General features: G+C 47.6%; 1 protein-coding gene across 5 annotated transcripts; it reads right to left on the minus strand.

The window, feature by feature from the left end:
* Positions 1–14: 14 nt before the first annotated feature.
* On the minus strand, positions 15–22,713 carry gphna (gephyrin a). Of its 5 annotated transcripts, XM_085142379.1 has the most exons (23): positions 22,416–22,501; positions 13,771–13,849; positions 13,629–13,686; positions 13,102–13,194; positions 12,933–13,027; positions 12,441–12,507; positions 11,133–11,438; positions 10,219–10,320; positions 9,692–9,829; positions 7,620–7,662; positions 7,374–7,511; positions 6,884–6,976; positions 6,739–6,794; positions 6,214–6,333; positions 6,080–6,138; positions 5,723–5,998; positions 5,442–5,529; positions 5,092–5,165; positions 4,737–4,801; positions 4,134–4,237; positions 3,833–3,929; positions 3,123–3,261; positions 15–3,048 (listed from the first exon to the last, which is right to left on the minus strand). In XM_085142379.1, exons 1-22 carry the CDS (start codon positions 22,477–22,479, stop codon positions 3,128–3,130), a joined length of 2,349 nt encoding a protein of 782 aa, XP_084998505.1. In that variant the 5' UTR covers positions 22,480–22,501; the 3' UTR covers positions 15–3,048; positions 3,123–3,127. The 5 variants fall into 5 exon arrangements, 3 of the variants coding, with proteins under 3 accessions (XP_084998505.1, XP_084998503.1, XP_084998504.1); XM_085142377.1 differs by lacking the exon at positions 10,219–10,320 and having other exon boundaries at positions 22,416–22,713; XM_085142378.1 differs by lacking the exons at positions 9,692–9,829; positions 10,219–10,320 and having other exon boundaries at positions 22,416–22,713.
* Between the last annotated feature and the right edge of the window lie 519 nt (positions 22,714–23,232).

Genomic DNA, 23,232 nt, shown 5'->3' on the forward strand with positions numbered 1-23,232 from the left:
AAGGCAAACAGCAGTTACAGAATAATCAGGATTATTTTTATTAATTCATCTTCAGGTTCAATAATATTACAGAAAAACATCCTCTTCATCATATTTATACAGTAGTAGTAGAATGCTGTGTCATTGCTTCATTACAAGTGCTGGTCATAGTTTATAGTGTGTGCAGTGTGACACTGAGTTCAGCCCAGTGTTACGAATCACTCGGTACAAAGGCAGTTTCTCAACAACCTGCTTCTGCTCGCTCTGATGGATCTATCTGGGTTTGATTGGTCCTCCTTGGGCAGGCGGCAGGACGCGCGCTGATGCTGCGTTTGTGTCGTACGTGAGCTGCCGTAAACGCGAGCTGCCGAACGGCAAGCATTCTTTACTATTTTAGGAATTTCTTTGAACGAACAGCCAAACATCATCACGCCATTCCCATGTGACACGGACGCAGCACGAGCCACTCATATATGCTGTATATATACGGTGCATTTGAGGTAACTGGGAAGTTTCTGGAAACCAAGCCAGAGGACTTAAAGATAGTGTTGGCACCAGAGCATCAGCGTCACGTTTAGTCAGATCAGAAGCCCCGCCCAGGTGCTGCACCACACTCTCACGCCTGGAATCACACCTGCCCAAAGAGAAAGACACGCCCCTTTTTTATGGGCATGCAGGTGTGACAAGAAGGGGGGGAACTCAGGACAACGAGCCACGCTGCATTCAGGACGCCGTGTCGGTACCGTTAAAATCAGACAGAGCAGTTACTCCAGTATGACCTGAATGCAGCGCCTGACCTTTGACCTGTGGGTTTGGGTGATCATATTTAACTCAGGTTTTCCACTGACGTGGTGCCGGCTCTTGGTTGGTTTTGAGAGTGGAGGCGAAGCGCCTCACAGGAAGAAGTTACAGAGCTGGTTCTGCCTGGGTTCTCTCCCAGAACAGGCTGAGAACCAAGCTCCGCTGTGAGCTGCCTCGGCCAATCAGTGGTAACCTCTGAGTCCAACTGTGGGCTACAGTGTTTGGGAAACTGTCATTTCAGTGCAAAGTCAATAACCTGCTTCTAGATTTAGCAGCAGCACCACACCAGTGGAAAAGACGTCCCAACAGGAAGAATCGGATCCTTTTTCCCACAAACGCAGTGCCAGAACATCAGGTAGCACAAGCCGGGTAACGTCTGTAGTAAGAAGAGAAATTTCGTGCAGTTCCCACTCCCACCATTGATCCACGAATCCAACCACGGGACAACCCAGAAAGGCCCGGGGTCTGGGTGAGGCGGCGGCACTGAGTTGTTGGAAAAAGGTCGTAACAGGATGAGTTGTCCACCTGATTTCCGAAGCAGAGCTGTTGGTGTGGATGCAGCAAACCAGACTCTGTCTCACAGGCCGGAACGCCAAGCATCAGAAACGGAAATGGGCGCTTTGGGACCGCTGATTTTGAGGTGCCAGTGGTTTTGTGGCACTTTTTATTGGTTAACATCTGATGAAGTAGCACCCCGGTACCACATCGGTGGAAAACGGGTCAAAGCAGGAAGAACCGTGTTCCCATTTTACCACCAACATGGACTTTGGGAAACTTGGGTAAATACGAGCTGGTTCTAGATTACACATCACACACTGCGCTGCAGGAAAACCGGTTCAACGGGAAGGATGAGAGGAAGTGGGCGGTTTGGGGCTCTCAGAGCTCACAGGACGCTTCTGGTTGTTGGTAACCGGTAAACATTTATCAGCAGGATCTACGGCCAGCAGCTCGGATGCTTCTGCGTTTGTAGTGGGCGAACTATCAAAGGAGGGTTTCTGCACGCTCATACAGTACGCGGAGAGAACGGCGGTCAGATGACGTTTTGATTTACAGCCTCGAACCGACCATAACGAGCACCTTAACACCGTCATGGCAAAAATACACGTGGTGTAGTTACAAGCACCTGAATGTGACACCCTGCCTTCAAGTGATGCAAGCAGATGGGAAAACCGGGAATCGCATCTGTTCTCCGAACTCGCCAAATCGGTCGGTTCCTGCACGTGCGGTCGTGGGTAAAAATCTGAATAAAGACTCCCGATTGGACAGCCTGATCAGAGCGAGTGAAAGGACGAATCCCAGAGCTCCAGACGCAAATGTGGATTAATCATGTAATGGCGCCCGTCACTCCAGGTGAGCCCAGACGTTCTGGAGCTTCCTTAACATGAACGTCACACTCTGGTCGAACACCACTTGAACGCAGGGTTGGACTGAACCGCCAGCGTGGCGCAGCCTTGATACGACCGCGATCAGAGACGTCTTTATCGCGTTTATATCGGAGCGGAGAAATCGCTCGGCGCCCCAAAGACGAGCCGCTGACCCACCGAGGACGATTTCATGGCTTCGCTGAGATGTCTCCAGATGTTTGAGAGGGTTGAATCTGCAGAAAGGTAAAAAAGGAACACCAGAGGACGCCTGCAGCTTCTTCTCTTTTCTTTTTCGTTGTTTGGCAGAAAATATTCAGTGGCACAAACAACGTGAGCAGGTTCACTCGGAGGACGTCTTCATCAGCCGTGTTTAGCTGATGTTGGAGTCTGTGTGATCCAGGAGGAGACGTAGTGAAACGGCAGGTTTCTATAGCAGGAGAGAGGACGCCAGAGCAGAGCGAGGGTAGAAAAAGGAGGAGGAGGGTCTCTATGTCTCTAATCTACCCGGGAAAAACGCACAAAGCAAATGAAGAGGAGAGGAGAGGGCATGAATACTACTAAGATGATGATATTCAGTCAGAACCATGATAATAATAATAAATAGAATATTAATTAAGAATATTAATAATCATTATCATCAGGATAATAATAATATTACAGAATAAATCTCATATTTCGTATATTTTTTCACATTTTTTTTCTCCTTTGAAATACAGTGATCTCCTCAGAGCAGACCAATGAGGACTCAGCCTGCGCTGGCTCCGATTGGCTGTTGCATATGACATCACAGCTAATGGCGACCAGGTAGACATGCACCACTTCCCGCCCCCCACCCCGGCTGTTTCCTGTGCAGACAAGAAGTCCTGGCGTTGCCATGGTAATCGGTAGCGAGTGACGTTTCAGTCTGGAGAGAAAAAGAAGCGTTAACAGGAAGCACACGCTTCGCACGTGCTCAGTGCGTCCGTGGAGCCGCCGTACCTGCATCATAGCCGTCCGATGACCATGACGTCCACGACCTCTCCCTTGTGCAGCTCCACGTACTGCTCGGTTTTAGGGGGCAGCATCAGCAGGCCGTTGGCGCTGCGCATGGACATCAGCCTGCTGGACACCTGGTTACCTGCAGGGAGGAGGGGGCGTGGTCAGTCGCGTTACCCAAGTGAGATGACTGACAGGACACTGACCGAGGCAGCGGTCAGAACAACATAAATCAGCTGACTGATGTCGACCACAGAGCCAGCGCGATGGACGGGTGTGCGCGGTCGCGTCACTGGACGCTCTGCGGAAGCCTCGGGTATCTGGGAACACGCACGATGAATTTAGGAGAAAACTTCAAGAAAGCCGGTTGGAGATGAGTCCTCGTTGGGAGGTTCAGAGACTTTGGAGCGAGTATCCGTGAGCTGGACTCAGAGCAGACAAACCGTCACAGCGGCCGGTGACGACAAACCTGATTGGACGAGCTGATGTAAAGCTCTGAGGGCGGCGCTACAGGACACAAGCGTAACGGCTCATTTGGGCCAAGTGCAGTGAGGAAGCTGAACGGCTGTATGAACGTGTGCAACATCTTTATGATGTGATCAATAAAGTTAATCGTGTGGACGAGAAGAGTTTACCGCGGCGAGGAGGAAACAGGAAGCAGCGCTTAGACACCAATGACTGACGATACACACCGTGTGTGTGTGTGCGCTCACCTGTGCTCTGAGCCCAGGGCAGCGGCTCCTGGTGATGCCAGGTGAGAATGCAGCGGTGGTACTCAGGCCGGGGGTCCAGCTTAACGTCACAGGAGAGCTGAAGAGAAGAACAGCAGACGTCCATCAAACGCTGCTGTTACTGTTACTACAACAATAATGTGTTAACCTGAGTGATGCATCAAACACTCGGTTCAGCTTCGCCTGCAGCAGGGTTACAGCACGACCTCAGAGTGTGTGTGTGTGTGTGTGTGTGTGTGTGTGTGTGTGTGTGTGTGTGTGTGTGTGTGTGTGCGTGCGTTACCCTCGCTTTGATGATTGTAGGTCGAGGATCCAGGATGCCTTGCATCTTCCTCAGAGCAGGAATCACAAACAGGTTACACGTCACCACAGCGGACACTGGGTTACCTTGGAAACAATAAACAGACCACATGTGATGATGGTGCAGAAGCTCGATAACATGATGTGGCGCGTTTACGAGCAGCCTCTGAATGATGTCATAAACGTGGTCGTTGGAGTGTCGATGAGGCGCTGCTGGAACATTCACGGAGCTGTGAGGAGTTATTTTAAGATGCTTCCTGTAACGAATACGAAACAAGAGTGTCTGCGTCAGCTGTTGATTAGTATTCATTTCTTTTCCTCCTTCATGTACTTCACAATACAGTACATGTACTTCACAATACAGTACATGTACTTCACAATACAGTACATGTAGTAACTGCTAATTCTCAGCCCGTCTCTGGAGGCTGCTGACGTTCAGCCTGCACTGAAGCTTTCTGGAGGTTAAAGTCTGGGCTCAGGACGCTCTCAAGCTTCCTGCTTCGTGACACTGATCACAGGCGTCTGTGGAGACGACCCGAGGACGCTTCAAAGGCAGGTGAATTACACAGCAGGGTTATTATGTTACCTGGCAGGGCGAAGATGAGTTTTCGTGTCCCGTCGATGTCGACTGTGGCAAAGGTAGTGGGAAGACTGAGGGACAGAAACACAGCAGCGTGAGCAGAGGCAGAGGTATCAGCTGCCAGGTGTACCTGCAGTACTGTGAGTACTGCGAGTACCTGCAGTACTGTGAGTACTGCGAGTACCTGCAGTGAGGAAGTCCTTCAGCTATCAGAGAAACATTTGTGACTGCAGTGAACAGACTAACGTGCAGCCACAGCTGAGGCTCATTAACAGCCGCCTGAAGCTTTAAGCTCTCAGGTATTTCTCACAGGTGTGACTGTGGTGACGTTCTGGACTAAAGCAGGAAGTCTCCGTCTTACCCTGGCTTCATGAAGACTCGGCCAAAGTGAATCTGCGCGTGCAGGTCGATATCCAGCACCTGTTTCAGGTAGTCCTGATCACAGACACACACAGTCAGGTTTCCTGCACACTGACGACCAGAACATCTGCTCAGTGCGTCACTCCATCAGTGAGCTTTACACTGAGGTACTTTAGGCCACGCCCACCTGCTGCGGTCTCACTCCACAGAGACACACCTCCTGTAGCAGCGGCGAAGAAGTCCGCCCAGTCCTGCTTCACTTCCTGAGCGAACGTGCAGTTGGTACTGCAGCTGAGACCGTCAGCAGGTGGGCGTGGCCTGAAGTTAGTTAAGTTACTGAAGTTACTGTACCTTCTCTCCCATGGACACGCCCCCTGAGGTGATGATGACATCAGCACGGCTGATTCCCTCGTGCAGAGCTGACAGCAGGTCGTCGGGGCTGCAGAGAGAGGACACACGGGCGTCACAGGAAGTTCAGGATACAGACTGAGGTCGGACTTTCCCACTGAGGGACCTCAGACGGTGGATGACAGATTAAACCCTGACTGCACCGTGCTGGGGGGTGGAGCTTTTTTAAGATGTCAGAACAGGAAATGATCAGACTGGAGCGACAGGTGGGGAAACGCGCTCACTTGTCTCCGACGATGCCGAGGTTGATGGTCGGGTATCCGTGCTCCTGGATGGTGGCGAGGAGAGTGGAGCGGTTGGAGTCTCTGATCTTCCCCGGGTGGAGGTCATCCTCCGGGTTCAGCAGCTCGTTCCCGGTGGACATGACGGCCACCACGGGGAACTTGTGCACGCTGACCTCGGTCACTCCCACCGTGGCGAGCAGGCCGATCTCAGACGGGCCCATGTGCGTGCCTTTAGCCAGAACGCACTCCCCTCGCCTGATGTCGTGCCCGATCGGCCTGCGTGGACACAAAAGCACCAAATTGTTACGCTGCTCCTTCACCCGTTTGACATCACGACCTGAGAAGCGTTCCTCTCACCTGATGTCCTGCCCGGGCCGGGCTTGGACCATGATCCTCACCTCCAGCTCCTCGGTGCCCTGTAACAGACGAACAGGAAGTAAAGCCAGCAGGCTCACGCACAGCGCCATCGACCTTCATCCTGGTGTTCTTACATCCTCAGACTCCCTCAGCAGCTCCGTGTCTTCTACTTGGACCACAGCATCAGCTCCGCAGGGAATCGGAGCGCCGGTCGTCACCCTCATCACCTGACCTGGCATCACTGTGTGGGTGGGCTGAAAACACAGGAAGCACAGTTTACCGAGCGATGACATCATCTGGTAATAAGGCTTTTAGTCAAGGTTGAAATTCACAGTAATCAGGAGGAGACGAGTTTTCTAAATTCTGGAGCCTCAAGTGGACGTTAGAGGAACTGCAGCTGTTATTCCGCCAGCGTTTGGCTGCAGAGGACTTCCTGCTCTGTCAGACCGTCGTCTGCCTTCACTGCTGATATGAACGGTGATGTGCATCAATCTGATCCTGATCTACATTCTGCACATACGTGAACTTAAACGGTCCGAGCCGATCATGGCGTGTGTACCATGAGCCCGCTCATAGATAACGCTGAGGTTAGCAGCGTCTCCCACAGAATCTGGTTGACAGATGATGGTTATGCACAAAGCTGCTGTGTGAGAGCCGACCTGCTGTCCAGCCTGCGATTCCCCCATGATGAAGCGATCTCCCGGGCCATCGGCAGCTACGAGTCAAACATGAGTCGGTTAGAGCTTTCAGTTCAGATAAAAGGTAAAACAACGCAGATGTTTGAGGCGGTGCCCACAGTCTCACCTCGCACAGCGTAGCCGTCTTTAACAGAGGCAGGGAACGGAGGAAGGTTGTCTTTGGCATAGATGTCCTGAGCGAGAACTCGACCCAAACCATCTGCAGAGAGAGAAGACTTCCTCAGAGGCTCATCCGGGACAAATTCATCGTTTCACTACAATCTGAACTCTGTGGGAGGAGCGGTTCTCGCAGCCTGTGGAGGAACGACGGAGGAGGGCGGCTACGAGCTGACCGGACGAGCTGACCGGACGAGCTGACCGGACGAGCTGACCGACGGCGGGGAAAAGCCTGGATTGACTTTCAGGTCCAAAACCTCCGTAAGTCAAACAGGTGGAGCAACATTTACACATTCATGGTTCAAACAGCGTGTGCAGGTGCTGAAGTGCTTCTCCCATCAACACAGCAGCATCAGCTCTGTGGTGGAGAAGTTAGTGGACGTGGGCGTGCAGGGCTCACACACACACACACTCACACACACACACACACACACACTCACCTCTGTAGTTAATGACTTCAATTCCCAGAATAGGCGTCATCTCGAGAACAGTGATGAAGGCTTTGTCCATGGATGTCAGCGGGAACGGCGACATGCGATGACGGCGCGCCACTTTACTGATGTCAACTGCGCTGTGGCCTATGAGTGCGCACACACACACACACACACACACACACACACACCTGTAAACACCTGCAAACTATTTTTTCGAGCTTTAAAGGTAAACGACACACATACTGAACTCACTGGCTCTCAGTATGTTCTCATTGCTGCCACATCGTGACTGAACCTGCAGAAAAACAGATTATTTTGATTGAAATCATCTTAAAGAATCATTTTCTTTTCATGCGTCTCATTCACAGGATGTGGAAACATAAACAATGACTCTGGATGCAACATTCAAGCATTTCAGGAGCACCGAGAGAGCGAGTCGGGTTAACTTTACTCATCAGATCAGTCTGAGCGTTGAATAAACAGCAGATATGAGCCAGAGCTTTAATTCTGCTCTCCTAGCTGATGTTAACAGCAAATTAAAGCCAGAGGTCAGAAAGCCGGCGTCTTCTTACTAAAAGCAAAGGTACATAAGGTTGATGATTGGCTGCTTTGCAGAGACGATTTAAGCATAATTTGATGCTACATTTTTAGGTCATTTATTTTTAAATTACCACAACTGAAGACATCTCAATAGATCTGAGTGTTTCCAACCATCACAGTCCCATTCACTCCCATTCAACAGACAGCACACGTCCCGAGACTTCCTGAATAAAGTTCATGCACATAACGAGAGCTTCAATCAGGACGATCACTGCTTACACCTGCAATGACACTGATATTCAAATCTGACCTAAAGATGCTCATCTGTGACAGTCTAATGATGCTGTGATGATGGTTACCGATAGTTACCATTGGGGGGGGGGGGGTAAGTTTGTTTCACAAGTTAAAATTAAAAGGTGAGGCATAAAGCCTCAGAAACCCATCTGTTAGCATCTAAAATATGCCGAGTCATGCACAGACTGTCCTACTTTGTCATGTTTCTCTGTTGTATGGTCTGTACATCATGTATGTTTGTCCAACAGCTGACTGAGCAGCACACACACTACACCTGACCTGGATGTTATAAATGTCTGCTACAAGCTGTAAAGCTAAGTTACAGCCAGCTAGCTAACCAAGCCCGCTCTAAGCTAGTTTGCTATCTATTTAAATGGTTACATCATTTAATTTCTGACAAAAATCATATTTTTATATAAAATGTAAATTATAACAATGGTTCACTTAACAGGTAAATGATTTTGGGAAGCTAGCCACCTAGCATTTAATTCATTTCAGGCATAGTGCAGACAAAGTTAGCCAACAAGCTATGACTTAGCTACAGTGCATGAATCTAGCAAGGATTAGCTTGTAATATTCACTGACAAAGAAACATGAAAATAACCAATATAGCTCCCAGATCAGTTTGTATTTAGGGTTTCATTTTAGACAGCTCTTTATTCATTACATTGGCAGGTTTTTGGCTAATGGTAGCTAATTTAAACTTAGCTGCTAACACACACAAACTACTTCATAGTCAACTTAGCATGTAGCTGGCTAACCTTAACTCGCTAACCTTATTGCTAAGCTAACATTAGTTAGTGGCGCTCATTTAAATAACATGTTAGAGGTGACCAGAAAGCTGGGGAATATGTAATTGATTTAATAATTTTACAATCAGTTCAAATACTAGTGATTAAAAAAACAAACAACAACAATAACAACGAAAAAAATGGAAACATATACAAGAAAACAAGTATATAAGGAATAATGGAGGACCCAGGATAGCACCTTAGGGAACGCCACGGGACAAACAGGAAGAAACTTTTCTTAGCGTGTTTTTAAATTACATGGTAATCTGTTCAGATACTGGCAATAAGAAAGTATTTGATATTTGAGAAAATGGCACGTGAACCAAGTCTAACTGTGAATACTCGTTTTTCTGCTCCAATGAAGTCGAACACACGAGTTTGTTATTCACCATAAATTGGCTCGGCCCTGAAGCTGCAGCTTTTTATGCCAGGGAATCAAATGTGATTTTTCTGGTTCTATGAAGTGAACGGAGGAGGTTAGGAAATAAAGAAAGTAATTAAAAGCTCTCATCATGCAGGAAGTGCTTGTCATTGTTTGATAAAGGGCTTCGATCAGCAATCAGCGTACATCTACTGGGCATGCTCTATGACCGTTACACAGCACAAACAGGAAAGCTGGTGTTTCATGCAGAATGGCGTTTTTTGTTGCCGAGCTCTTAGCGGTGCTGTCTGTGTGCATGTGTGAAGGTTTGTTTGTACCTTGGGTGTCGGGCACGAAGCGGTGGAAAGGCGGGAAGTTGCCTGTGTCGCCCGGGGTGACTCGGAGGGGGTGGAGCTTAAAGAGGCCGAATCTCGTGGAAGCACCTGAACACCTCGAGAAATGATCGAGTCCGGGATCTACACACACACACACACACACACACACACACACATAATGCTAGTCCAATGATTTCCTTCAGTTGTTTTATTGGAGCCTAAAGCTGCAAAGCTGAACACTTGCTCCATAACCCCTGACCCCCTCACAATCAGCTGTTCTTTTTATAACTTTACTATATTTAATGAAGTCATGCAAAGTTTTACTTTCATACTCTGAATACTTTCTGATTTGTTTTTACTACCAGCATTATTATCATAGGTTGAACTGGAACTCATAGTAGGTCCACCTTAAAAAAAGGCGGCATCAGATAATCTTCAAGCTAGTTCAGGCAGGAGCTGATGAAGAATGGTGACTGACACAATGAACTGACCAATGAGAGGAGAGGACAGGTGCATGTGTGGAGTCTCACCTGATGGTCATGGGCAGAGGAGCAGGTGAAATGAGTGGGAGGGACAGGGGTGTGGCCAGGCAGGTAGGGACTCCCTTTAGCCATGAGCACAGCATGGCTCATCTGATGGACACACACACACACAGGTGAAGGACATGATGGGATGAAGTGAAACATTCCACACGTCACAGCTCAAACCTGGGCTCACACACACGGATTCGTTCTGTAAATTCACTGATACGACAGGAGCTGTTCGCGGTCACCGTGGGGGTGTGGCTTTAAGAGCAACGCTACAAACTAACAACACTAAAGCCAACAGTTAGTCCAGACTGGACATCCCTGCATCGGGTAACCCCGAACACGATGGAGGTCATGCTCGAGTTTAAATGTTTACACGCGTATCGATGAACCGAAACTGTCCTCACATCATCACTTCCTGTCGTCTCCTCTCTAAAAAACAAAGCTTCAGTGTTAAAACCTGACAAGTTCTTCCTTTTATAAAGGAGCCATGATGACCAGTTTGATGGAAACTTCTTCACAGCGTCTGACACAGGTCACGTGATGCTCTGTCACGTGACCTGTGGATCTAAACGTGACGACGGATTGAAAAACGAGTTTCCTTGGTGCTCATTTCTTCTACAGTTATAAGAACCTGCAATGCCCCGTGGGCGGAGCCTGTAACGACCCGCCTGACCCTGAGGAGGAAGTGTTTTCTAAATGTCATTCCGCTACTGGGAGGCGGGCCTCCTGTCTCCCGTCCTGCCCGCGGAGCGCTCGCTTCCCGGTAATTCCTGTGCGTCCTGCAGCAGCCGCTGCATGCGTCTGTGGTACAGTAGCTGCTGCAGTGACCCACTTTCCCCACACTGATCATTAAACTTTCATCTGGCAGCTTCCAGCACCGCCGCCGCTCTACGTGCGGCCTGCGCACCGCTTACCTTGGCAGCGATGGCGGCTGCGGTGATGTGGGAGGAGCCGTGCTGGTGGTGGTGGTGATGATGGTGGTGGTTGTGCGCGTGCCGACCTCTCCTCCGGTCCTCCTCTTCGTCATCCTCCTCCTCACACTGGGTCCCGCGCTCCATGGTGTGCGTGTTGGTGTGTGTGTTGGCGTACGTGTTGGCCTGCAGAGGGGAGGGGGAGGGCAGCTGCTCCAGGGCGGCGTGCGTGGATTTCACCCGGACCGTGGCCTCGCGCAGCAGGTCGATGGCGTGAGGCAGAGCGGGCAGAATGAACTGAAAACACTCCTGAAAAATCAAAGTTTCATCATCATCATCATCATCGTCGTCATGGCGTCAAACTCTCACAGCAGACGCTGCACCCACAGCGGATCGTTTACACGAACAGCAGTCGCGCGGAGTAGCCCAAACCCAGCCCCCTCCTCCAGCTCATCCAAGTCATTCCCAAGCCTGTCCTGGGTCCGCCCCACGCCTCCTCAGCCAGAGGCGTCCAGGAGGCGTCCTGGTCAGATGTCCGACCATGTGGAGGAGCAGCAGCTCTACTCTGAGCGCATATCAAAAGTCTGAACTCCTCCCTCCACCTGTAAGGGAGGGGCCAGCCACTGAAGGGCGAGCTGCTCCTTTCAGCCATTCTGAGTTTTATAGACTGAGGATGGCACCCCGCCATTTTTTGGCTTTCTCCTCCCCGCCGCAAACCGCTCCTGTGTGAGCTGGAGGCCACCTGAACAGAACCACCAGATCTCGAGAGCACACAGGTGAGACACCTGGCTCCGCCTACAAATCCTGTCTGTAAACAGTCTGACTCACTGCTGGAGCGAGTGGGACACAGAAGTCCATGAGCTCCCACACTTTACAGATGCGTGTGAACTGGACTGCAGTGACAGGTGTACTGGTTTCACTGGTGCACAGAGTCTGAGCTCAGACACGCCGTCCTCCTGACTCAGCCTGTGTTACTCAGAGCTGTGGATCACACACGTTTGGGGGCTTAGACACTCAAACTTTATATTTTCAGACTCTCTTATACTTTTAAAAGCTGCTCGACGTTTCAGGACGTCGCTTGAACGCACTCAGACTGAGCTGGTCAGGGAGAAGGTTGGAGACACCCACAGAGGTCTGTATCCAACATCTGTAGTTTTATAATGACGCAGTTCAACTCTTCCTACTTTAACGGTAAATAACACAAACGCTGAGCTCCACCTGACTGGATCGTCACGTCTTACGACACACCCGGCGAGTTCAGTGCAAAGATCCACGCGGTGCAGACCGAGCAGAGTAAAGTCAGACTCGTACCTGAGAGCCTTTCTTGCTTCCTGGAAGGTTGATGATCAGAGTTTTGCCACGAATACCACAAACAGGCCTGCAGAGGAGAGGACACACAGAGCAGGTTAGAAAACACACTGTGTCAAACTTAAACTGCACCGTTCATCAGAATCCTGTGTGTAACAGAAGAAACAGGAAGTCCTCCCAGAGAGGTCGAGAGTTTAAGATGGTCACGTGACAGGACTAACTGTGAAGGCACCATTAATGCAGGAGCACATCTGGAGGTTCGGGAGGAACATCTGCCACAGTCTGCTTCTTATCGGAGCTCCATAACTGACCCGAGTACAGCTGTGACATCATCCTCTGACACACCTGCTGATCACCTCAGAGGGTTAAACCTCGACGTGCCGCCGCATTAAATTCAGACAGTTTCCCAAAACATTCCAGATCCAGATGTGAATTTACAAAGATAAACGCACGCCACGTTACAGTGACTGGTCAATGAGCAGCGAGAGCGCTCACCTGGACAGCATGCCCAGTGGCGTGACGTTGAGAGATCCCATCAGCATGGCCAGAGCCATTCCCGGAGCCTCTCGCTCGATCACCTCCCTGGTGGCCTAGAAAACGACAAACCACAGCGAGTTAGAACACGGCGGTCTGCCGTCGAGCCGCGCCTCCGAACCTCCTGTACCTCAGGAGTAACATCTCTCGGAGCAAAGCCGGTCCCTCCGGTCGTCAGGATGAGGTTCAGCTCCTGTTCGTCGCACCACTCCAGCAGAGTTTCCTGCAAACACACGCAGCTCGTCACCGCCAAAATAAAAGCACCAATGCCACCGCAATCACGGCCACAGAATCAGAGAAACAGAAACGTGTCAGTCTGAAATGCCGGCGGTGGCGATCACGTGGACACAGCGATGCATAAAGACAGAGGCCATGTTGCTCGTGCGTGTGGAGCAGACGTCACGATTACAAATAATCACAACTCAGAATTTTTACTGATTTCTAATTTGTTTCAATCCAAATCCTTAACGTGTATTTATGATGCTCAGTGGGTTTAAACCAGTTTACCGCCGTCTGACTGGACGAGAGCTGCGGACGACCTCACTTACACGAAGACCCCGCCCACTGACAGACAAACGTCTGTGAAAAAGCGTTCCATCGTTTCCCTTTAGTGGCACAAACAGAGATATTAAAAAGGACTCCTGTTTTGGGGATTACCTTGATCTCGTCGATCTCATCTGGAACGATCTTGTAGGCCGCGATGACTCCTCCTAGTCTGCAGGAAGTGACACAATGACAGTTACTGTCATGCTGCTCGTGTGTGTACGTGCATGCTGCAGATCTGCTGATGAGGACTCACAGCGAGGGGTCGTGGACCAGGTCCTTCAGGTTCACGCCGCTGCGGTCCTCAGCCAGGTTCTTGAAGCAGCTGTCGCTCACTGCAGAGGAAGAACAGCTCAGCACGGTTTCTCACACACACACCTCCTCCTCACTTCCTGTCACATGTCTCGTGTTCCAGTGCTGCACGTTTCAAACACTGAGCTCAGAGTGTGAGCCCAAAGCTAAGGCTGCTCTGAACTCTCAGGCTGGACCTGCATGATGTCACAAATAGGGGACGCCCTTGTATGCTCATCTCAGCTGCGGAAGCCCCGCCTACCTGTTGTTTGAACCCTCTGTTTGTGAGAGGCAGCCAATCAGAACAAAGGTCCAAGGCTATTGGAAAGAAAAGCGTCTGTACTTCTTTAAGTTGTTTCTTCAGTTCTTCAGATGAGAGGTGAAAACGTCTTCAAGCTACTTAAAGAAGTCCAGATGCTTTTTTTCCAAGCTCCTTAGACTACGACACCTGGATGACTGAGAACTAGGGCTGCCACAAACGATTATTTTGATAGTCGACTAGTCACCGATTATTTTTGCGATTAGTCGACTAATCAGATCATCATCCATTGGACGTCAAACGTACAGCTTATTGCACCAGCAGCTAGAGCAGGGCGATATGACCAAAAATATTTATCACGATATACATTTGAAAATTTGCGCTAACGATATAACTGACGATATAATTGACACTAGACAAAATACTTTACGACTCCTCAACTTTATTAGTGCAAAAAACCCATCAATGTATTTTCACTTAAACAAGCAGCTGTTTTTATCTGCATTAAAGTTATATAGAAATTTAACAGTGCAAATGCAAATTCCTTGCTGACAGTTTAACCAAAAGGCATTTCCAGTGGAAACTGGCCGACATATCCTCAGCATAACCATGTATAATATCCACAACACTTAAAAAGAGCTTATACACACAGAATACGGTAACATTATGTTGAAGCACAGTACGTATCACTCCGCGAGGCTCCGCCTACGATAGCCGTAATGCTCCGACAATCCATCAAGCGGTGCGGCTTCGTAGCTTAGCAAAGTCGTACTGAAACATGTGACAGATTTTCGAGCGCCGTGCACATAAAATCGTTTCCAGGTCAGTAAACACAACCAGAGTTCATACATAAGGCACACGGGATTATAAGGGGCTCTGTCGACTTTCAGAAAAATCAAAGGATTGATTTTAAGTGTGCCGTATTTTCCAAACAACACGGTAATAACGACGGCCCGCTAGCATGCGCTACCAAAAATAGTGCTTTGTTGTGTATCTGACGGACGAAAGCTAAACCAGTTCCACACCACTGCAGCATTTTTACAAACCAGTTCTGGTTCATACATTTCATTCAACGATCCGCTTTCGCTCTTCTCATTCTGCGTCGCCGCCATATGCGTATGTAAACAAAGGCACTGCGCATGCGCGTTTTACCCATATTCTATCGCGATATTTCATTTTCCTATCGTTGCCCAAAATTACACCATAGTACCATGAACGGTATGATATAGCCCAGCCCTACCAGCAGCATCTGCTCTTATATAACTATCATTAGCTTACAGCTCTGTTACAGTGTTTAAGGTATGTGCTAACTAAAAATAAAGACAAGATGATAGTTTATTCAATTTTAATGACATTTGCAGATTGTTTCTGTGAGGTTTAATAAACTCCTTGCTATCTAAAATATAACAGGACACCGGAGTAAATTCTCGAGCATCTCACACTTCTGATAATCAGTTTTCTGTCTGACGTTTTTCAGACACTTTATTAATTCCCACCCGGGGAAATAAGAAAGTTTTACTTAATCTAATCTCAGCCAAACAGATTTACTCACGAACAAATAAAACACTGAATAAGACAAACAATAACATTTTCAGGTTATCTAAGTGACTTGTATATCACGTTTACCCTGAGTAGCGAAAGACCGCGGTGATCTGAAAACGATTTCCCGGGAGTGTGCCGTTCCCGGCTCGCTATCGAGCTAGTGGGTAACAGACGTCTCCGAAAACCTCGGAGCATTTTTACAAATATGTGGTGTCTTGATAAACTGAGCAGATATTTGAGGCTTACACAGCTACATTCTCGCCTGAAAATATCTTAAACGTTTATTTTGTGACACAGAAAGAATAATAAGAGTAATATTAAAACTAACTAGCTGCCGCCATTGTTGGAAACTGGAGTTGGCTGAGCCGCGCTATGAATTCTGGGATAGGTTGTGCCACAAAGGATACGCCGACCCATCCTTCAAATCTGGGGAAATGAAGGTCACATTTGGGGGAATCTTCGAATTTGGACAGTCTTCGCCGCGTTGCTGTAACGTCATCGGCCTTCAACTGCGGCCTCCGAAGGATGCGGCCTGAATTTGGACACAGCTACGATACCGGACACAGCTTCTTCTTCTTCGGGGTTTAACAACAGCTGGCATCCTTGTACATGCAGTGCTGCCACCTTCTGTTTCAGTCCGTTATTACACTCTTAAATCCTACTACTTATTCCTGCGTCTTTCATGATCTTACAAAGCTTCAAACGACGCGTCGACTATTAAATTAGTCGTCGACGATTTTGATAGTCGACGTAATCGTGGCAGCCCTACTGAGAACCTTCACAGACAATCAGAACAAAGCTGTCTTAAAGGTGGAGGAGCTAAATCGGCTCAATTCAGACATGGATGAACCGAGGAGCTGCACAAGGCTCAGTGTGAGATAGACTTGTAGTCAAGACCGCCTAATCCGAGACCAAGACAAGACCAAGACCAGAGGGTATCGAGACCAAGACAAGACCAAGACCAGAGGGTATCGAGACCAAGACAAGACCAAGACCAAGACCGAGACAAAAAAAGTCTTTAAACTGCAGCCAGATGCTGCTTCGTTTACGGGTCTCGGGCATATTTATGTGTTTTTGCTTTCGCACAGCCCTCCTCACCGCTGTCTACTGTCTCACTCACTCACTGAAAGGACTGACGCATGCTCCACTTGACTGTTGCGTCTCTCACCCTCTCTGTTTTTCACATAATGATATTATCCTATATCCTCGCATGTGATTGGCCACAATATGGAGGGATTGGAGCGTAGCTGAGCCACTGTGTGAGAGCTGAGCAGCCAAAGGAAATTAAGTGGGGGTAGAAATGACAAAGATTATTAGGCTCTGTTTTGAGCTTTGTTCAAAAAAGAATGACTTCATATATATATATATATATATATACATATATATATATATATATATACATATATATATATATATATATATATATACATATACATATATATATATATATATACATATACATATATATATATATATATATATATATATATATATATAGTTTTTTAATTAAGCAGCAAGGCAGAACAAAGTCGGGCCTGTATCAAGACACAGGGACTAAACCCCAATTCAACCAGACCCAGAACTGATCCAGAATTAAAACAGGACTACAACAGTAACCAAGACAGAACCAGAATCAGAACTAGATGATAGCAGCACTAAAAATCATCTTAGACCTGCACTACACTTATTTTTTAATTCTACCAAAGTACACTATTTAGATTCTGAAAAGTTTATATAATTATTTAGCCTTGTTGAGCAAACAAGCCTGCATAACTTAATAAATATAGAATTTTAAAAGTAACAAACGCTATCTAAAAAGATACAATAGGTACGAGATACATGTTCTGATGAGTTTTTGGCAAACAACCATTTGACTAACTTGTGTGTCTCACCTGCTCTTGTTCCATCTCTGTTCTGTCGTCATTTTCGTCGTCTCTCTCCCTCTCTGTTCCTCTCTCTCCCTCTTTGTGCTGACAATCAAGCCAAACACAAATATACAGTGGAAACCAGATATTTACATACTCTTCAGATAAAAACACAAACACTTTTTAATTGTAACATCAAATCAGACTAAATGTTTATTTTTTTAGATTGATAAATATAAAAAACATATTTGTTAACTTTAAGAGTAAAGAGAGAAACTGTCTGTATTTCTTAATTGTAAATGGCACCAAATTGTATTCAAAATTGAGCCACACTTATGGAGCTCCACAATTCTTTTCCAGAATTCTTTTCCAGGTGTTTTGGTTGACATCTCTTGATTTTTCAAAGAAACTTTCCCATTTCAAAGAAACAGGCTCTGTGTTTTGCCTTATATGCATCCACAGCTGTGCCACCAATTTACCCACATGGACTCTACTAACCAATCAGAAGCTTCTTAAGCTCAGAATGGAATCATCTGGAGTTTTCTTAATTAATCTTAATTAACAATAAACTTAGTGTATATGTACTCCTACATTTGATGAAAGTGATTAAAATAGACAGCTCCCTCTTTTTATTCTGACATTTAACTAATTCAAAAGACATTACAACATTTATTTATCTAAAACAAAAGTTTACTCTAAATTGATGTTTAACAGTAAAAAAAAGGTTTTATGTTTTCTCCCTAAAGTGTATGTAAATATCTGGTTTCAACTGTGAATATACTGCTGTGTATTGAAATTCCTCTTGTTTTGCATAGATATACTGAACATACAACAACAACATACAAAGCATAATATATAAAATAACATCTACCTGAGTTTTTTCTTTGAAAGAAGCTCCTTATGTCCATTGTTGTGTTCATCAGTACACAACTGAAACCGATTTAGAGAGTTTGTTTAGCCGTGGAGGGTAACAACTGAAAATATGAGATGTAAGCTAAGACTCTCTAAAAAAAATCAGCATTGTCGTTCGGCTTTTTATTTATCCATTTGTTGATCCACTCGAAGAGTAAGTAACGCAACCAAGTGATCAGTTTGATATCAATCTTTTGTGATACACCGTCATATTTACATTATTAGTTCAGTACGAATGATTTCCGTTGGTACCTGGTCAAACTTAAGCTCTCCTCTGCAGCAAACTCGCAGGCAGCAGCTTCTCCCCCCTCGCTCACATGGGTGCTGTGCTCAGTCGCCTAGTGCCAAAGCTCGGATCATACCAAAATCAGGGGGAATTTAGGACGGTGCGCTCTGTGCTTCGTGTGTTGTTTTTGTTTTATACAGTTGTCAGTCAGGCATCTAACAAACAAATTACACTCCAAAAAACCCCATGCTTCAGAAAAAAATGACCCGGGCTTAAGCCCAGTAAGACACCCCCCGCTCCGCTGATGGTTGACTCCAAATCTCCCGAACACTATGTCGATTTGAGAGCGCAAGACCGAGACAGCGAGACCAAGACCGAGACCAAGACAAAAGTCCGTCGAGACCAAGACGAGACCAAGACCACGTAAAAGTGGTCTCGAGACCGGTCTCGAGACATCCAACTCTAGTGTGAGATAAAGAAGGATTATTATCAACTGTAAATCATGCAAAGCTGCTGTAGCAGAGTCCAAAGATAAAAACAGGGAGCTGGAAACCAACAGGATGAGTTTTTTTGGAGGATCGAAGTTTCTCCACAAGTTACAAGAACACAAACGCCAAAATCCTCGTCCAGTCTTAAAATGAAAAAACAGGAAGTGAGCAGAACAGGTCGTTGTTAGCATCATCCGTGTGAACAAAATCTTTATTTCTGAGGGGAAGTCAGAGAGTGATCACAAAGAATAAATGGCACTTACAAATGAGAGTGACAGAAACAACAAATTCAAAGGACGCCTGGTAACGCTGTGCCAACAAGACTGAACAACTGCAGAGTTTGAGAGCAGCAGGACAAAACAAGACCTGCAGGTCCTCGTCCTCTCCAGCAGAGCGTCCAAACAAAACCACGGCCACAGGAAAGACCTCCTACACTGATCACATGACCAACAACAACCACAATGAAGTCTGAGGGACAGCTGAAGAGCTACACGTGAAGCTCTACTGACTGAAATGTTGCGGCCGTGTTGTCAGAGCTGAAGGACGGACCTTCAAGGACCCGCTCAGGGTGAAGTGCTGCAGAGGAAGATGGAGGAAACGGCCGATAACTCTGAGGAGCTGGCAGGGAAGACCTCAGCAGATTCAAAAAACCCTCGCTCACAACCACGAAGCTTGTAGAAGAACGCCGTCCTGCAGGCGTGCTCAGTGCCGCTGCAAGTCCAGAGTTAACGGATCAAGACAAACAATGAAATAGCAAAGAGCAGCGCATCTGAGGAACCAGGAATAGACCGAGAGTTCGCACGTCACATGACAGGAAGCCCTGATCTTCCTCATCCAGACTTTGGACTTCAAAGGGGGACAACGTCAGTCGACTTCAGCTGTTTGGTTAATTTCCTCCTGCTGTTTTCTGATTCCTGGACTCTACCCGAGTATCCTCACCTGATTCACAGCTCAGTCTGGCTTTCAATATGATTTCAGTGGTTTGCTTCGCAGGTTTGAAACCGTTTGTGTACATAACAGCAGGAAAGACTCTCACACTCAGCTCCAATCTGACAACAGTAAACGAGAAGAGTAACGCCAAAACATAGGTTTTTTTTAATTTTATTTATCATGCTCCTCTCGTCCTTTATTACTTTCTTTTACGTCAGGAACTCAAATACAAGGAGTCAGCATCCGGACTGGGAAACGTTTGATCAGTGCTCGCCTACGAATATTAGCAGAAACAGTCACAGTCAAAAGACAGACAAATGATTTAAATACAACCTTTAAAAAAACCAACGTGACATATTAAACTTAGTCAGAATTCATTTACGGGAAAATAGGTACAGAAACTGTGTGAGACCTCGACCCTCGCTGCTTCTATAGGAGAGAACAGGGTGGATCCACATTCTCCCAGCAGTGGATGCAGCAAATTCACCACAAGATCAGAGCGTGCAGTGCTCAAAGGAACTGAACAGGAACGATGTGCTCTGAGACGAGACCAGAGTGCAGATGTCCCACAGATAAAGCTGGGACCAAACTGGGTCATCAGCAGGACAAAGATCCAACAGAACGTCTGAAAAAGGAAAGAACGGAGCTGCTGCAGAGCTCAGAGAGCTGTGCATGAACGAATGCTGCAGACCTCAACGACCAACGCTCGTCCACAGTGATGGCGCAGACCGATCACTGCAGGTCACTGCTGCTGAAAGAGCTAAACCACTTCTGGAGTTGGTCTTTTTGTTAAATAATTACTGTGTAATGTACGACGTGTTGTTCATCTGAGGTTGTATTTTCTTATTTTTAACACCAAATTTTTTCTGATGTCCTGACACGTAGAACCTTACAACAGAGGGTGTACGATGCAGTATCGTGCTCTGGTTGTCTGTGTTATTTGGTGTGTTCAAACTTTGTTCTCTCTGCTCGTTAAAGTCACTAACGTGGAACTGCAAGCACGGTGGATGAAAGAGCAGCTGTTCTCTTCCTGCTCCATAGAGGGCACTCTCACGCTCCTCCTGGATGAATGGAGCTCGATGGAGCTGGAGAACAAAAATGTACATTTCGTGGCATAAACATTTTTCTCATGGAAATCTTTAGCATGTTTTTACTAGAAAGGATTGAAACAATACATACAGTTGTATTTTTAGACATTTTAACGGATTTTTAATACAGTAAAGTACTTTTCTATGAGCACCACAAGCCACTTTATTACATCCTCCATTTTGATTTGGGGCATGAAGCCAGCAGCAGTTAGCATCACCTTCAAACACTTCAACCACATAACTACGCTAACACCTACAGGAGGTATCACCTGGAAAAGAACGCCATCGAGAGGACCTCCTATTCTAAAACTCACCAATCAGCACATGTTAGCCGAATGCTAGTGTTTTATGGGCAAAAATCAGCGTCACGGTGAATAAAATATTGATCATTACAGTTGATTTGTTTCAGTTCACAGTACTGATTCTGGATTTGTGGGAAGCGTGTTTTTGTGTGGAAATCACTGCGGGCCCTCCCACAGCGCCCCCTGCTGGGCGCACAGTGGACTGCCCATGCTAGCTTCAGTTAGCTAAGCATCCCTGTCCAGTGTTACTGGGTTCACTGGTCCCAGTCCTCCCGCGGGCACGACTCCGGTGCGAACATCAGCTACAGCTTCGGTGCCGCGCTGCGCGTTCATGTTTAATGTTGAACTAAATGGCGTGAGGAGGAAAAACGCTCATTACTGCGTTAAACGGACACTAACGGGGTGAAACCTCGGCCGTTAAACAGCCGCGAGGTCCCGTTATCTTAAAAAAAGCCCACCGTGAGCCGAGGCCCTCGTCAGACCCGCAGAGGGACATGAATAATGCAGCTCATGTCGGCTCCGTAACGGTACACTGCTCAAAATATCACCTGCAAGCTAGCCACTAACACCGGAACACCGCGGGGTTACCTCCAAAATAAAAGCACGGCTTCTGGTAGACACTCACTGCAGCACGCACAGCTCGTCTCGCATTTTGAAAGAGCTCCCCGGCCCTTCTCCCTACTCCTGGCCGCTTCACGGCGAATAAAACACCTCTGAGCGCCGCATTTTCGCTGACAGGTGCAGCCGGTGCTCACACGTTAATCCGCAGTCACACACAAACACGTTAATCCCGCTCTTTAGAGCAAAACGCGCACCTGTGCGCCAGCAGCCGCGCGGCTCTCGGGGAACCCGGTTAGCATGCGGCTAACGTTAGCCCGCTCTGCAGCGGAGACAGCCCGTATCGTGACACCGACTTGCGCAGGCAGCCGGGCACAAAACGGCGCACAGGTACGCTGCCCAGAGGCGTTTTAGCGCATGTGATGACACGGTGTCCTTACCTGTGAGGATCCCCACGCGGGTCTGATGGTCGTGGTTGGTGAGCACCATCCCGTCCGCCGCCATGTTTACAACCTCTGTCTGCACTGTGACGGCGCATACAGAGGCTGGGGGGTGGAGGGGGAGGGGGTGCTGCACCTCTGGAGGAGGACCGGTGTGTGCATGCGCGTGCATTCTGAATCCCCTCCAACTACCGATACGATCAGGTGACCCGGTACCGCCAGAGCTGCAGCTGGATGACCTCTGAGGGGAGCCGTGACATTGACCTCACCCTCTCCTCCAATCACAGAGCAGCTTTAAACAAACTCAGGTGCCAAACTCAACCTGCGCTCTGCCTAGCATCCAGCAGGGGGCGACCTCTCTGAGGCCTGATTGGATAGAAGTGTAACAGAAACGAGCGTCCAGCTCACCTGAGCTCAGTGAACACCTTCCTGATGAGTTTACGGTCTCCGTTGCTGCTCTCAGGTGTGACTGAAGTACAACGGAAGTTTATTTTGGAAACCTTGGTGGCGTTAGAGTCGGGACGGAGCAGGAAGCTGACCTCTGAGTGTGCACCGTCAGACCCCCGGTTCTAAAAATAAGTTATCTGTTTCTGTTTTATCCTCCTTTCCAAACCCACAGCATCCACGTCAGGTCGGAGGGGCGGAGTCATAATGTCCCCCTAAGGTCTGCACTATTAGGCAGGATTTCTCCTTTTCCAGGATTAGCTCTGGGTTTCCTGTACTGTGAAGGTGGATCCTTCTTATTAGGGTTTATCATCATGGCAACTGATGTTGCCCAGGAGTAGGGGAGTTTCTAGATTACAGATGAAGTAACTGA

Source organism: Neolamprologus multifasciatus, chromosome 19, assembly GCF_963576455.1.
Source record: "Neolamprologus multifasciatus chromosome 19, fNeoMul1.2, whole genome shotgun sequence".
Classification (NCBI taxonomy): Eukaryota; Metazoa; Chordata; class Actinopteri; order Cichliformes; family Cichlidae; genus Neolamprologus; species Neolamprologus multifasciatus.

What these genes read in the sequence shown, in the direction of transcription:
- gphna (XM_085142377.1), bottom strand. Translation starts at nt 22,587, where the DNA reads ATGCACGCGCATGCACACACCGGTCCTCCTCCAGAGGTGCAGCACCCC. An exon ending in ATGAGATCGACGAGATCAAG is followed by an intron (nt 13,195 to 13,628) that starts GTAATCCCCAAA and finishes GTGTGTTTGCAG; the next exon opens with GAAACTCTGCTGGAGTGGTG. An exon ending in CTTCGTGCCCGACACCCAAG is followed by an intron (nt 7,663 to 9,691) that starts GTACAAACAAAC and finishes GTTTTTCTGCAG; the next exon opens with GTTCAGTCACGATGTGGCAG.